Raw genomic sequence first — 17,425 nt, 5'->3', positions numbered from 1 at the left:
AAATCCGAGCCCGCTCATCCCTAATCCATAATGACACACTTTGCTGTGAAACAATTATAACCCTGACCCTACTGGATGCTACGGCGAATCTCTGCACTCTGTAGCAATAGGTGGGGCCGTTATGATGCTGAGAGGTAATATTGATTTAGATACAAGTGCGAGACCCAAGGGCATGTGGGATTAGTTGGAGGACTGATTACCATGTGGAGTTTATAGGGGCATGTGAGGAAACTTTGGAGCAAGTGTCAGGTCTGAACGGCATGTGGAAGTCATTTTTAGTAGTGACAAGGTGTGCAGAGGTGTTGAAGGGAGCAGATTTAAGCTGGGTATACACTGGAGCAAACAGCATTCATTCTGACATCGGAATGAATGCGCTTGAATGGGGATTGCACATACTCACTTGAACGAGTTAATTAACGACTGAATGATAACTGTTCCATCCTTTATTAACATACCACAGGTCACTAGTGTTGTCGCTAGGTTTGACGTGCAGCACACCAAACCTAGCGACCATCGCTAGCAACTGTGGAACCATACACACTAAGCGATGTAGGCGATTTGTCGCTACGATATGCCAAATCGCCCTGACATCTCTTCAATGGAATGTGTGTGTTTAAATATATTGTTTTACTTATTACTGAGAATGAGTGTAATGTGTGTGCATCGTAAAGGTTAGTGAGTTTGAAATGTATAAGGTCGCAGACTGCTGGTGTAATATCTTGATGCCATATAATAAAGGTTGTTATTAATAATAATAATAATAATAATAATAATAATAATAGTTACCATGAGGGCATCTTTTTTTTGGCAGTATTGCAAATTTTTTTTAACAGATTTCTTTATAATGATAAAGTGTAACAGGAAGAGACAGTGTGAAGCTCCATGACGTGGCCACTTGTAACACATTTATTTATGTTCTGAATTTGCAGCTGCCTCTACTGTGGACCATTCCAAGCTGAGCAACTGGCAGCAGCAGCCTGTAAACGTGTTCCTGTCCTCTAAACGACCTCCCTGCGTAGAGGAGCTTCATCAGGAAGCTGAACTCAACCTGCAGAGTCTTCTTCAAGGTATGAATGTCAAAGTAAATATTTTCAAACTTAGGGGTCTACTTACTAAGCAGTGATAGGGGACAGAGTGAAAAGTGATAAGGTGCCAGCCAATCAGCTCCTAACTACCATCTCACAGGTGTCTGTGTCATCGTACATCGCATCGTCAGGTCGCTCCTGCATGCAGCTCAATCTGACAATCTCGTTAACGATTTCCCGTGAATCGTGCAGTGTGTACTCATTACAGGACGACCTGGCGATATGTTAACATTATATAGTCAACGATCTAACCACCAAACGATGCAAGATATATTGTTTGGCCATTTGGAAGATTTCACATTGTGTATGTACTATATCGTTTGTCAAAGGAAATCTGGGCGACCATCGCACCGTTTGCTGATCATCTAATGTGTACCCAGTTTTACAATTTTCAGACAATTTAATGAGTAGACAACCAGACAGCATGAAAATAGCTTCACTTTATGTGCAACCACACTTATACCCTGCAGTGTGCACCATAAGGCGTCTAAGTAAGAACATGAATGCAGTACGCACCTCGTGTTATGCCAGGAATGGCTAATTGCAATCTCAGCCACATCAACAGAGCCATATATTTATCTGCCACATAATCAGCTCCTCCCCTTGTGCATCAGCCGTTACCAGGGACCCCTGATATCGCTGTTCCATTTTACCACACTAATCACATCATATTCCATTTAATACATGATTTAACTTGAAACCGTAATGCTTGAACACATATAGAAAAGTTTAGGGGTGCAATCAGAGCTACAGTATAATGATTGGAGAAGCATTATGCTTTCCGAGGCTCTAGACTTTGGCCACGTTCTTAGAGTTTCAAGGATCCCTGGCTGGGATCTGGTCAGAACGACTTTACGTCGACAACCAATATGTTGAAGAGCAAAAATGGCGACATGGTTAAAATGACGACATGTTAATAATGTCGGCATGTCAAAACCAGAATGTTAACATTAACAGTATTAACATGTTAACAGTATTTTTTAGGATTAGGGTTAGGTTTAGGGGTAAGTTTAGGGTTATTTTCAGGAGTATGTCGACATTCTGGTATTAACATGTCATCAAATGGTGGACAGGTATCAAAGCTTGCAGTGTAATGATTCATGCATACATGTGTAAGAGGTCCTGTGGTCATTCCCACAGCGCAGCAGCTGGGGATATGTATGGCATATATATATATATATATATATATATATATATAATTGCACTAGATCAAGAACATCAGTAAAAATGATACACAAAGACATCAAGGGCCTATTTCAGAGGTGGACGCAGTGTCGATGTAAGTCTGCGCATGCATCTGAGTCACACAACACTTGTGTCCCTATTGTTACTGTTCAGACGCAGAACAGAATCGGACTCGGTCTATAGACCTCAGTGGGCATACCTGGAAGTAATAGGGGGGTGGGCATGTCATGGGCATGTTGCTGAAAGCGGCTGCCTCCAAATGTGCACAGCTGCTCACACAGGAGGCCATACTCAGACGGAGAAACTGCACCTGCCATAGGGTTGGCGCAGTTTTCAATGGTGCGACCAATGGTGCATCTAAAGACGCTCTCAGACAGATATGCACAATCTGAAGACGCTGAAGGTGAGTCTCAGTTTGTAGAAAATAGACAGCGGCTTAAGACACAACTACAACTGCAGCAAAAAATTCATCCGCGGCCACATCTGCATCTGACTCAGAATCAGCCTCTAAGCCTCTACTGAAGGGAATTACAGTACAATCGTATATGGGGATCGGAACTGGGGTCTAAATCTGACTGACTACTCCAGCAGTCTCAGTATGACTATGGCTGGTTCCATACGGACCAGCTGGCCAATCCTGAAGATTATTACATTTAGGGGACTGTGACTACACCTCTTCCCATCCACATGCAGGCTACTCTAGGATGGATTACACCGCTTCCCACCCACATGCAGGCTACTCTAGGATAGATTACACCTCTTCCCATCCACATGCAGGCTACTCTAGGATGGATTACACCTCTTCCCATCCACATGCAGGCTACTCTAGGATGGATTACATCTCTTCCCATCCACTTGCAGGCTACTCTAGGATGGACTACACCTCTTCCCATCCACATGCAGGCTACTCTAGGTTGGATTACATCTCTTCCTACCCACATGCAGGCTATTCTAGGATGGATTACACCTCTTCCCATCCACATGCAGGCTACTCCAGGATGTATTACATCTCTAGGATGGATTACACCTCTTCCCATTCACATGCAGGCTACTCTAGGATGAACTACACCTCTTCTCATCCACATGCAGTCTACTCTAGGTTGGATTACATCTCTTCCTACCCACATGCAGGCTATTCTAGGATGGATTACACCTCTTCCCATCCACATGCAGGCTACTCTAGGATGGATTACATCTCTTCCCATCCACATGCAGGCTACTCTAGGATGGATTACACTGCTTCCCACCCACATGCAGGCTACTCTAGGATGAACTACTCCTCTTCTCATCCACATGCAGGCTACTCTAGGATGGATTACACCTCTTCCCATCCACATGCAGGCTACTCTAGGATGGATTACACCGCTTCCCACCCACATGCAGGCTACTCTAGGATAGTTTACAACTCTTCCCATCCACATGCAGGCTATTCTAGGATGGATTACACCTCTTCCCATCCACATGCAGGCTACTCCAGGATGTATTACATCTCTAGGATGGATTACACCTCTTCCCATTCACATGCAGGCTACTCTAGGAGAACTACACCTCTTCTCATCCACATGCAGTCTACTCTAGGTTGGATTACATCTCTTCCTACCCACATGCAGGCTATTCTAGGATGGATTACACCTCTTCCCATCCACATGCAGGCTACGCTAGGATGGATTACATCTCTTCCCATCCACATGCAGGCTACTCTAGGATAGATTACACCTCTTCCCATCCACATGCAGGCTACTCTAGGATGGATTACACCTCTTCCCATCCACATGCAGGCTACTCTAGGATGGATTACACCTCTTTCCATCCACATGCAGGCTACTGTAGGATGGATTACATCTCTTCCCATCCACATGCAGGCTACTCTAGGATAGATTACACCTCTTCCCATCCACATGCAGGCTACTCTAGGATGGATTACACCTCTTCCCATCCACATGCAGGCTACTCTAGGATGGACTACACCTCTTCCCATCCACATGCAGGCAACTCTAGGATAGATTACACCTCTTCCCATCCACATGCAGGCTACTCTAGGATGGATTACACCTCTTCCCATCCACATGCAGGCTACTCTAGGATAGATGACACCTCTTCCCATCCACATGCAGCCTCTAGGATGGATTACACCTCTTCCCATCCACATGCAGGCTACTCTAGGATGGATTACATCTCTTCTCATCCACTTGCAGGCTACTCTAGAATGGACTACACCTCTTCCCATCCACATGCAGGCTACTCTAGGTTGGATTACATCTCTTCCTACCCACATGCAGGCTATTCTAGGATGGATTACACCTCTTCCCATCCACATGCAGGCTACTCCAGGATGTATTACATCTCTAGGATGGATTACACCTCTTCCCATTCACATGCAGGCTACTCTAGGATGAACTACACCTCTTCTCATCCACATGCAGTCTACTCTAGGTTGGATTACATCTCTTCCCACCCACATGCAGGCTATTCTAGAATGGATTACACCTCTTCCCATCCACATGCAGGCTAAGATAGGATGGATTACATCTCTTCCCATCCACATGCAGGCTACTCTAGGATAGATTACACCTCTTCCCATCCACATGCAGGCTACTCTAGGATGGATTACTCCTCTTCCCATCCACATGCAGGCTACTCTAGGATGGATTACACCTCTTTCCATCCACATGCAGGCTACTCTAGGATGGATTACATCTCTTCCCATCCACATGCAGGCTACTCTAGGATAGATTACACCTCTTCCCATCCACATGCAGGCTACTCTAGGATGGACTACACCTCTTCCCATCCACATGCAGGCTACTCTAGGATGGACTACTTGCTTCCCAGTCAGTGACATCTTCATCTCATTAGAGGCACCAGAATTGGTAAATCCACTTGGTTGGGCCTGACCATTATTTTCATTTATGCACATGGCCACCTTGTGCCCAGAAAGATTGAATACATTATTAGTGAAAGGCAGATACTATAGACTATTGCTATAAAAGACTATTTCATCTATAACAATGTTCCTAATAAATGAAGGGTTACTTTAGGGAAACCCACTAAAGTGTATTTAGATTCAGCTGTGTTCCCTCCTTTTAAAGCAAAAAACAGCCAGAGAGCGAAGCTATTACTAAAGTTAAAGAATTCAAGACCAGCCACAATCATCTCCCAAGAGAGATTTTTGAGTAGCTGGTAGACACCAGAGCAGCCCTTAATAAGCCACTAAACAACAACATTTAATTAGCTATTTGAAAATGCCATAATCAATATTAGCAAGAGCTCTTACATGCATACAGACATTCTATCAAAGACTGTAGAGAATAACCCTAGAGAATGTTATTCTTTCTACATAAATCTCACACAATGGGATACATTTATCAATGTGCAGTCTTATTGGCGGCTTCAAAACACTGCACATCTCCGTACATCACCATCTCTGACGGATGATAGGTTGCTGGCCATCTATTAAGTAAGCGGCAACCGGACATAACTAATTTAGGGGCCTATTCATCAACACTAAAATAAAGGTTTTAAGGACATTTTCCTTAATTACCGTTTTTTAGTATTCATTAACACACTTAACACAGGAGATATCACTGATATCTCCTGGTTAAGACCGACTGCATTAATTTCCACAATCCCATACATTAGTACATTAGTATGGGGATGTAGAAATTAGGCTATTCATCAAATTCCGAAAATGATGTATTTTTGGAATATGATGGTGTTACTATACGCCACTCTCAGCGGGTTATACTTACCTGCTTTCAGCGTGAGCATGTCCTCCTCAGCTCCCTCCGTCACTCCCTGGTCCCTCCTCCGGCTCCGACTGCTGCTCTGACACAGACTGCACATGCGCACGCAGGGGCAGTTTCTGAGTACCTGGAAACCCCCCCTGCCAGATGCTTCATCGCTGCGCAGCTGAACTATTTTTTTTTTTAAAGAGAAGCTCAGTTGAACGGACACAGAATTACCGCAGCTGTAATCAGTGCTGCGCATGCACCACTTCTGTGAATGTAACGGCGCATGTCCAGCACTAATTACAGCTGCGGTAAGTTAGTGTAGAGAGGGAAAAGTATCTAAAAATTACAGCTTTTCAGAATAGATAGTTATGGAGAGGAGGAATGATGAATTCCTCAGGTAATTAGGTAGAACTCCATGCGAGTTCTACCTAATTACGTCCATCGATTTATTTTAGTAATGATGAATAGGCCCCTTAGAGTCTGGAGCTTTGTGTCGCTGCTATGGGGACTTTTATACTTAAACAGTTGATTACATAAGATAAAGACAAGAAGAAGAGTGCACAGTAAGTACTGACTGATACCACTCCACTATAGATCATTTAGGGTGCTTTGAAAAAATCTATTGCAATAAGTATGGGGGCACTATTAATTATTAAAACCATTAAATGAGGCACTATTAATTATGAAAATCAATAAAGGGGATTTTTTATGTACAGTATCTAGGGAATCACTGTTTACTATCTTTCCTTGGTACTCAAAAGCTAGGAAGGGCCCAATGCTGTTTGGAATTGGGTGAGGCATCTCTATGTGTGTTAGGCTCAAACGCTAGAGGACCAGAACTTATGCTAAGTAGCACAGGAAATTAAGGAAAGTAAGGAATTTTTTCTTTAAAAACATTCTTTTTCTTTTAACTCAGATAATATAGCTCAAACTGCCTGCAGTTTGAGCAATCTCGCCTGTAACAAGCGTTTCTTTAACATTTTTTCAGGCGGGTTTTCCAGCAGCATGTGATAATGCAGATTAATATATCCAGCGCTTTGTATTTTTTACAATTTGGAGAGTGTTAGGTTTGAAAATGGTGGTTTTGCAGCAATTTTCTATTGGCTTTGCATTAAATAAATTGAACCGTTTTTAACACAATTAAAAACACTTTTACAAAACCACTACTTAATACATTTTCCCTAACGTCACTAATACAGAGACACTTTTAAGATAATAATCTATATAAGCACATTTGGATAAAATTGCAGCAGAAATGCAGGCTTTCTTGGCTTAACCATACTCACTGATAGATTAGGAGGACGCAATAGAATCTTCTCCAGTCAGTAAGAGCCCAGGCACTGATGGGTTTACTATCTTATATAAAAATGTTGGTGGAAAAGTGAATCCTATCCTCCTGCATGTCTTTAATAATGAGTTCTCAGAATGAACTAATTTCTCCCCACCATCACTTGAGACTCACATTATGGTTCTCATAGAGGAGTGCAAAGATCAAATATCTCTCCCATTGTCCTAGTTATAGGACATTTTGATTTCTCAACACAGAGGTCTTGCCATATCAGTCGAAGCCAATTTAGATACTGTGTATTGGGCTACCAGGTAGCAGACAAGGAACACATAACTACACTATTTGCTGTAAATTACAAAGCCAGTGGTTCCTGTCCTAAACCTCATATCCATATTCCAAACAGTTGTGAGCTTTAAAACTATAAAATTACTAATGCTAAGTCGGTGGCAGTAAGACTGTAGGTGGCACTGTATCTTCAGTTGTCTCTTAGTTGTGATAGTATACTCACTTCTAGAATGTTCTTGTTAATACTCCACTCTAAGAAGTTTACATATTCTGGTCACAGTAAACTTTATATCACAATTGATGCTTGAATAAAGAAGCATGTTCTGCAACATCCTCTATGTTGTTCAAGAGTTTACAACACAAATTCCTCTTTGCCTGGTTCCTGCCAATAATAGATACTTTCATCACTCAAATTTAATTCCATTACTAACCAAAATCCTTACAGACCTTAGATAATGGCAATCTCAAAGCTTTGCTTGGATAGGAAGGATGAATATAATGAAGATATATATATTATATCTATTGCAATCTCTCCCATTCGATATACCCATGAAGCTCATTAGCAACCTCCAAATTTTTGTCAAGGAATTTGTTTGGGAAATAGGTGGCTCAAGTTCACTAAAGGTGTCCTATGCAGAAGAAAATATAAAGGGGGCTTTACAATGACATTTATTTTTAAGCTACTACAAACCAGTTATACTCTCTTGTACCCTTGAGTGGTCTAGACCAAACCTCAACAGACTGTGGGTACAAATCAAGACGTATAAAATCTCAGCTCTAGTGGTCCCCTGGCTCATTAAAAAAACTGACATGTATATATATATATATATATATACTAGGTGCTTATTTAATTACTGGAGAGGTTTAGGGGTTAAATATATTTCTTACGACATGTTACCTATTACCTTTCTGGCTCAGACCCAGACTTTCTTCCAGATCTAAATTCAAACACCTTGAGGACACTTCAAATACCTTGAGAGCATGATTGAGGTAGAGGTTTCTTATGATTGGTTAGCTGGTTGGTTCAGAATAGATCTGTGCCTTCTCTGCTTGAAGGAGAATTTGCTCTATATGAGTGTGATTACTACAGCTATCTCTCTCTAGGGTAGGTTCACTTCAGCCCTAGCCACTGCACAGGGAGTTATCTCTGTTTGAGGATATCTCTATAACAGAAAAACACCTGAAAAATGCCATATCTACAGTGTATAGTGTACCTAACTACACGCATTCTGAGTGAGCTCCCTTAGTGAGAATCAATGGTCCAAAATATAACAGGTTACCCAAAGCAGTACTTACAGTGTATCAGTGAAACACAATTTCAAAGCCAATTGTGCAAAATGTTCACTGGAGTCTCAGGCCTATGCAGGAGATGTAATTAAACATTAGGTCAGGGGTTCCCAACCACGGTCCTCAAGGCACACTAACAGTCCAGGTTTTAAGGATAGCAATACTTGAGCACAAGTGTGTTAATTAGTACTGCAGTTATTTTGATTTAACCACCTGTGCTTAGGCATGGATATCACTAAAACCTGGACTGTTAGTGTGCCTTGAGGACCGAGGTTGGGAAACACTGCATTAGGTATTCACACTTCACATTTGGTGGGACTGACTCATGATCGTAACTTATTGCCAAAGTGTCATAAAGATAGCTGAGGCCATAATGATATGTGTGGTATCAAGTTGACCAAAATTTCGCCAATCTTCTAAAATACAAAAAAAGACACTTGAACAATGCTGCAAAACCATTATTACACACACACTGGTGAGCAATATATTAGATTATTATATGTACATGGATGGCAGATCGATATCAGCAAGATACGTAAGTACATGGAGCCAGTAGCATGTATATAAGTAATGCAATAATTTAAAATCACAAATTTGAATCACAAGCCAACCCACTGGATGTGCAGCCATAATTCTTCTGGATTCATGTATCCTTGAAACGGGTTGGGTACAGGATCCTGAAGGTCACAATGCCGACAGTCAGAATACCAACAGCGGCACCCTGACTGTCAAAATTCAGACGGATTTTGGTAGGAATTTTAACCCAATTCTTGACCATTACCCTAACCATAACCAGAGCCGGCCCTAACCAATTTGGTGACCTAGGCAAGATTTTTTCTGGTTCCCCCAGTAGATAATTCCAGGCTCTCCCCTCACAGCACCCCTCTCCCCTCACAGCACACTGCTGAAACTAAAGAAAAAAGGGATAGGTTTTAGTGGAAAGTACCCTGACAGCACTCCTCTTCCCTCACTCCACAGCACCCCTCACCTATCACAGCACCTCTCACAGCACAGATTACAGCACAGCACCTATCACCCCTCACACAGTACAGCACCCCGCTCCCAGCACCCCTCACACAACACAGATCACAACACCTATCACCCCTCACCCAACACCCCTCTCCCATTACAGCATCCCTCCCCCAGCACAGATCACAGCACATCATTCATCACCCGTCTCCCAGCACAGTACCCCTCTCCCAGCACAGGACCCCTCACTCAACACAGCACCCCTCACAGCACAGATTACAACACATCACCTCTTACCCAGCACAGCACCTCTCACCCAGCACCCCTCTCCCAGCACAGTACCCCTCACTCAACACAGCACCCCTCACAGCACAGATTACAGCACATCACACATCACCACTTACCCAGCACATCACCACTCACCCAGCACCCCTCTCCCAGCACAGCACCCCACACAGCACAGCACCCAATATGCCTCACCCAGTACAGCACCCCTCATCCAGCACAGCACCCATCATCCCTCACCAAGCACCACACCCCTCACAGCAGATTAAAGCACAGCACCCAACACGCCTCACCCAGTACAGCACCGCTCACGCAGCACAGCACAGATCACAGCACATCATTCATTACCCATCTCCTAGCACAGTACCCCTCTCCCAGCACAGGACCCCTCACTCAACACAGCACCCCTCACAGCACAGATTACAACACATCACCTCTTACCCAGCACAGCACTTCTCACCCAGCACCCCTCTCCCAGCACAGTACCCCTCACTCAACACAGCACCCCTCACAGCACAGATTACAACACATCACCTATTACCCAGCACAGCACCTCTCACCCAGTACCCCTCTCCCAACACAGCACCCCTCACAGCACAGATTACAACACATCACCTATTACCCAGCACATCACCTCACACCCAGCACCCCTCTCCCAGCACAGCACCCCTCACAGCACAGATTACAGCACAGCACCCAATACGCCTCATCCAGTACAGCACCCCTCACCCAGCACAGCACCCATCATCAGTCACCCAGCACCATACCCCTCACAGCACAGATTACAGCACAACACCCAACATGCCTCACCCAGTACAGCACAGATTACAGCACAGCACCCATCACCCCTCACCCAGCACCATCATCATCACTAGTCCACACACTGGGTCCATTCTTACCAATGTGGAGTCCACCCATGCCCATAGCAGTGTGATATCCCCCTGGGCCCCCACTCCCAATATGTTCCCACCCCCATAGCATTGTCATTAGCACCCTGAGCCCTCACACCTCATGTGTCTCTGCCTCATGCCCTCCCCCCAATAGCAGCATCATCAGGGCTGAGCTCCCACACCACCTTGTCTCTGTCTCCCGTTCCCACCCATAAGTGTCATCAGCCCCCTGAGCCCCCACATATATCTGCCTCCCCCTCCCCCATAGCAGTATCATTAGCTCCCTGAGCCCCCACTTCCCATATGTCTTTGTCTCACCCTCCAATAGCAGTGTCATCAGCCCCCACTCCTCATATGTATCTGCCTCCGTCTCATCCAGCTCTTAGCCTGTGTGGCTGGGGCAGGGTCCTGCAGCTCCGCGTGTGTTGCCGCTGCCTGGCTTCCTCTGTAGCTGCTCAGCCTCATGCAGAAAGTGAAAGTAAATACACTTCCTGCCTGTCTGAGCCTGAGCACCGGCTCTGTGTCCTGCTGCTGCAGCCTCCTGACCTCTCCTCCTGGCTGGCTCGGATTGCTGAGATAGCAATCAGCACCCAAGCCAGCTCAAAGAAAAAAAATAATCTACCGCTGGCCCTAGGCTGGGATGCCCCTCCCGCAGTCTAACCCTAACCCTCCCCCTAGTGCCTAACCCTAACACTAATACTTAACATCTGAATCACTCAGGATTGTGACCAATGGGATAACACTGTCGATTTCGTGACCATCGGCATTCTGACAGTCAGGATCCTCACTACTTCCCCCTTGAAACACTATTTAGGCAAGGAGTTCACATCTGCATACCTTCCATATGGCTTGCAATTTTAGACTTGTTCATCATTATGGAGCTCATACACAAAGAGGAACTCAATTAATTTAGTGGCTCTAGCTTTTGGTGGTGTTGTCAAATTGTACGAGGGTGGTTCAATAAATAAGGTAACAAGACCTCTCATTGCGTAAATGTATTCAACTTGTACATATATACTTATAATCAATAGTATGGCCTTGGTACATGTTTTTTTTTTCACATAGTCCCCATACTTGTCTAAGCATTTGTTCCAGTGGTACACCAAGAGATCTATCCTACTTGAAGCCAGGACATGACGGCTTGCTGAACCAGGTGCTTCTTCAATGGTCCAAAGAAATATAAATCACTTGGTGCAAGGTCAGGGCTGTAGGGGGGATGCAGAAATGGAGAACTAAGAAATGGTTCTACTCAGGCGCTGCAAAAAGTAGTGATTCCTAAGCACCTGTTTAAATTAAGGTTAGTCAGACCTTAATAAACTGTTTTTTAATGATAAATAAGTAACAAAATATGACTTACTTGCTTCTAGGATGCTGGCTACTTAGTGAGACCTCTGATGTTTTGCATGTACCCATCAGAGCTTAGCTTACGTTAAAACATGTGCTCTAACATATGCTTAGTTGGCAATTATAGACTGATATTACACGTTAACTTAGGCTGTAATAATTAAAGTGTTGAAAAAGGTTTAACTTTTTTTTTACAGTTTATACATCTAATTTTGTCCTACAGCAGTAAAAAAAAACTCCAATACAATATCAAATTACTTAGATAATTATTGTGTAAATAGTTTGTAGCTTTTAGGTCTATGGGAAACTGTATTTTGGAAGAATAATCGAAAAATGCCTTATACTACTGTAACTACATTCCCAAAGGAAGCCCTACCTGTCCTGTCCTGAGAAATACTGTTGCATAGAGTGGAAAATATCTAAGTTTTTTCCAAGGGGAAAGAGCATAATATGAAAAATGGGGTAACTTGCCGTTGGCCTATCCATAATGTGTGCATGGCATGTGGTTCACATGTGTTCCTTGGTCAAAGGGGCTCACAGTGATACCCTGCACCTAAATCAGACCCCACTTTGTGCTGTGCAGTGGGTCCTCCCCATGTAATCTGTTGGCAGTGCCATCTTTCAGATGATATCCTCAGAAAGATGGTGCCAGTCTGGTGATTACAAATATTCTGCAGTCTGCACTTAGGTCCCCTCAGCCATTAATACACTTCTGGGCACAGCTTTGGGCTCTGTATATAAGGAAGACAGAGCTTTGTTTCTGTGGGCCATCTCAAGTTCTTCTATCAACATAAGAAAGGTATTTTTCACTATTAGGGGTGCTCAATAGTCTGTGGAATTCACTGCCATAAGAGGAAGCAATGGCAGAAACACTGAACGGATATAATATGGAGTGATTCTTTCTTACAGTGAATGGTGTCAGTAGTTATAATGAGCAAATTAAGGAGTTGAGGTTATTGATAGATGGAATTAATCTTAATGTCATATATGGTGTCAGCAAGGAATATTTTCTCCTGTGAGATAAAATTGGCAGCTGCCTCTGGGAGTTCTGTGCATACAGCACTGTCACCTTACAAAACCAGGAAAATCCTGTATACAAAATGAACATGCTGCTGACCTATCAAAGCATGTAAATCCCTCCAAAGAAAGCTTTTTTTTGTAGTGTAATAATTATAACAATTTATGTTTTGATGGTACATCAGTCCTTTAGATGCTAATGGTAATGCAGTTCCAGTTGGACTTATGATAGTGCTGATCTGCTGTACTGATGATTGTCTTGGCAAAGGTTTTCATTGAACGAAATGTCAACATTGTACTATCATGTATATGTAAGCATTGAAATTCATCCTAACAAGTGAGTGCCCCTTATACTACCTGCTAAATTTCTCTGGACCGTGTCAGTGGAGCACCCCAACAATTATCTATGCTGCTGAAGATGTGAGTGCGGATCCACATTATTATGACCACCAGCTAATAGGCACAGTAACCACCCTGTGCATCACGGACAGCAGCTAGATGTGCTGGGAGTGACTCAATAAGGTGCTGGTAGGTTGGCACAGGTATCTGGAGCCATGCTGACTGCAGTGCATTCCACAGCTGCTTGAGGGTGCATGGTGGAGTATCCATAGAGGGAACACAATGATCGAGGTGGTCCCATAGATGCTCAATTGGGTTCAAGTCCAAAGAATTAGGGGGCCAGGGAAGTACTTGGAAGTCTTCGTCGTGCTCGTTCAACCACTGTCAGACATTTCTAGCTGCGTGACATGTCGCATTGTCTTGCTGGAAGATCCCATCCGCCTCAGGAAAGACAACCAGCATGTAGGGGTCTACGTGCTCTGCAAGGATAGATTCATAACCAAATTGGTTAAGAGTGTCTTCCACATGGATGAGTGGGCCTAGAGAATACCATGAAAACATTCCCCAGACCATAAAGCTGCCACCACCAGCTTGTGTTCTTCCAGCGATGGTTGCAGGGTGTTTGTTCTCCGATGTTTCTCGCTAGACACGCCAACGTCCATCCATTCTATGAAGCAGAAAATGGGACTCAACGGAGAAAGCAACCCTTTGCTAATCAGCGGAGGTCCAATTCCAATACAGGCGTGAAAATTTAAGCCTTTTCCGCCAATGTAACTTCATTAGCATAGGTGCAGTGATCATCCATTTGCTTTGGAGCCCCATACACATCAGGGTTCGCTGAACTGTTGTTTTAGACACACATCTGGTGGCCCACAGGTTCATTTTTACGGGGAGCTGCTCCACTGTAGCATGTCGGTCGGCCCTCACGCACCTTTGTAGCTGACGTTTACCTCTTCATCAATGACATGTGGTGCTCCACAGTTTCCATGTCGGTTATTCGCACTGGTGCCATTTGTCCAGTCACGATAAACCTTCACCACAGCAGCATGCGAACAGTTCACAAACTGTGCTATTTCAGAAATACTGCCACCCTTGGCCCGAAAGCCAATAGTTATCCCTTTTTGCAGCTCGGATAAATTGTCCCTTTTACTCATAACAGGAACAAGTGATATGTGTGCAGACAGCCAATCGCACACCTAATATACCCACCAAGCCAGCGCATGGCACGTCCCGTACTTCATGGGCTATGCGCTGCCGACGACAAATATAGGAGGTGGTCATAATAACTTGACATGACTGTGTGTATATATATATATATATATATATATATATATATACACATATATATATATATATATATATATATATACAGTATTTATATATGGTTTTTTTTCATCAATTGCCCATGGCCTCAATGCCTCATCTCCACCTTCCTACTGGAAAGCACGAGGAATGAGGAATGCAGTGGTCACTTACAGACTTGCTCTTTGCCTGATGAATGCCTCGTAGTGAGGGAAATGTTCTGACCAGTTTCGTCCAACAGCAGACTTTTTCAAGTTCTTTATTTGTACAATTTATAAAGTTAACCTTTATGGATTTCAGTTTTTTTCAACTTCACTAACGATTTAACTATTATTGTTGAATTCAATTAGAATATTTCCACAAGAATTTGTTTTGAGTAAATCAGGTGGAAGTGGGTCTAGTAGAGAGTGAGTATAGAGATTGCCTGTTAGACATGACTAGACCAGTACAGCATTCCCGACATTTGGATGCACAAATGGAGGTTAGAGACAGAGCTGCATCTTACCAGAGATGGATTAAGGGAAGATTCCTTTAGGAAATAGTGGTTCAAAATGTTGGTAAATAATGAGTAACTGACACAGGGAATCAAGTCTCTGTGAAAAAATGTAATCAAATGTGAGGCAAATAGGTGGATGGGCCATGGGCAAGAGAGAATTGTTTTGCTTTGAGGCACAAATTTGAAGGCAAAGATGGGCTACATGGAGAATTGCGTTCAGGATGTACAGAGTAATAGGGCTGCTGTGATTTTTTTCCTAATTCTACTTATTCAGTTTTCTACATGTATTCATTGGAAAGCATAGAACATAATAATAATAATAATAATAATTAATAATAATAATAATAACATGCAGCAATTTATGCCAGTCCTGTAGTCAACAATCCTAAATTCATTTTAATTCACCACTTTTAGATGGCGGCATAGGGGGTATTCAATAACACCAATCCCAAACTGGAAACTCTTGTTTTTGGCTTGTTTTTCCTAAATAGTATTTTGTAACTGGACATGGGTGCTGATGCCATTTTGTGGGTTAAGGAGCATGATCCTGGTGTGTGCCATTTGCACACTATTGTATGACAGCCATGCGCACTGTGTCAGTATCGCTCAGAATAAGCGCCATTGCCTTTCTATGATGGGTGCTGTAAGCAGCAAGAGGGAACATTATTTAACTCACATTTGATTTATCTTTTGTCATTTTATTTACTTTTTGTTCAGGAGGCCTATATGGAGACCAGGGCCACCTGATACTCTGTACTGCTACTTGCCACTTGTAACTGTCATTAGATTCTAAGTGGCCCATGTATAAAAGCTGTGATACAGTATTAGTGGTTTTTATGCATATTTGTAGTAGATTCTAAAAATGCAATATTAAGTAAATAATTAGTATATAATTAGCGTTAACTCATTATAAAAGAATTCTTGCTTACTGATGACCATGTTTGCATTACCGTATATTGGCACAGTGGAAAACCAGATGTTTTCGCAAACACAGACATTATACAAATCAGACCACACTAATACCACAATTTATATACACATCCCAGAATAACAGATCATTACAGTATGGTACATGGTACATTCACTGGGAGCACAAAGCACAACACACACAGCATGTCCTCCCAGGACTCTTGTACATACACACAGCATGTCCTCCCAGGACTCTTGTACACACACACAGCATGTCCTCCCAGGACTCTTGTACACACACACAGCATACCCCCCCAGGACTCTTGTACACATACACAGCATGTCCCCCCAGGACTCTTGTACACACACACACAGCATGTCCTCCCAGGACTCTTGTACATACACACAGCATGCCCCCCCAGGACTCTTGTACATACACACAGCATGTCCTCCCAGGACTCTTGTACACACACACAGCATGTCCTCCCAGGACTCTTGTACACACACACACAGCATGTCCTCCCAGTACTCTTGTACATACACACAGCATGTCCTCCCAGGACTCTTGCACACACACACAGCATGTCCTCCCAGGACTCTTGTACACACACACGCAGCATGTCCCCCCAGGACTCTTGTACATACACGCAGTATGTCCTCCCAGGACTCTTGTACATACACACAGCATGTCCCCCCAGGACTCTTGTACATACACACAGCATGTCCCCCCAGGACTCTTGTACATACACACAGCATGTCCCCCCAGGACTCTTGTACACACATACAGCATGTCCCCTCAGGACTCTTGTACACACACACAGCATGTCCTCCCAATGCCCCACAGCGTGCGCATCATCCAGCGCATGCGCAGAAGTACTCCCTAGTAATAAATCCAAAAGTCCAATTATCGCAAAGAACTGTCATTTTGGAAGAACTGTCCTTTGCATTTTTAATCGCAATTCTAGGTATATACTGGTGTTATTAACGCCGGTATGTACCCAATAAGTGGTGGG

The 17,425-nt window shown here is 43.5% G+C and overlaps 1 protein-coding gene across 1 annotated transcript in view; it reads left to right on the top strand.

The window, feature by feature from the left end:
- The window catches only part of NHSL2 (NHS like 2), a 189,950-nt gene that overhangs the window by 105,868 nt on the left and 66,657 nt on the right, over positions 1 to 17,425 (top strand). Inside the window, exon 2 of the mRNA XM_088444265.1 lies at positions 930 to 1,067. Coding sequence (XP_088300391.1) covers positions 930 to 1,067 — 138 coding nt within the window. The remainder of the gene's footprint in view (positions 1 to 929; positions 1,068 to 17,425) is intronic.

This window comes from Taudactylus pleione, unplaced genomic scaffold (assembly GCF_031769625.1).
Source record: "Taudactylus pleione unplaced genomic scaffold, aTauple2 ptg000352l, whole genome shotgun sequence".
NCBI lineage: Eukaryota > Metazoa > Chordata > Amphibia > Anura > Myobatrachidae > Taudactylus > Taudactylus pleione.
This window is presented reverse-complemented; position numbering and strand designations above follow the sequence as displayed.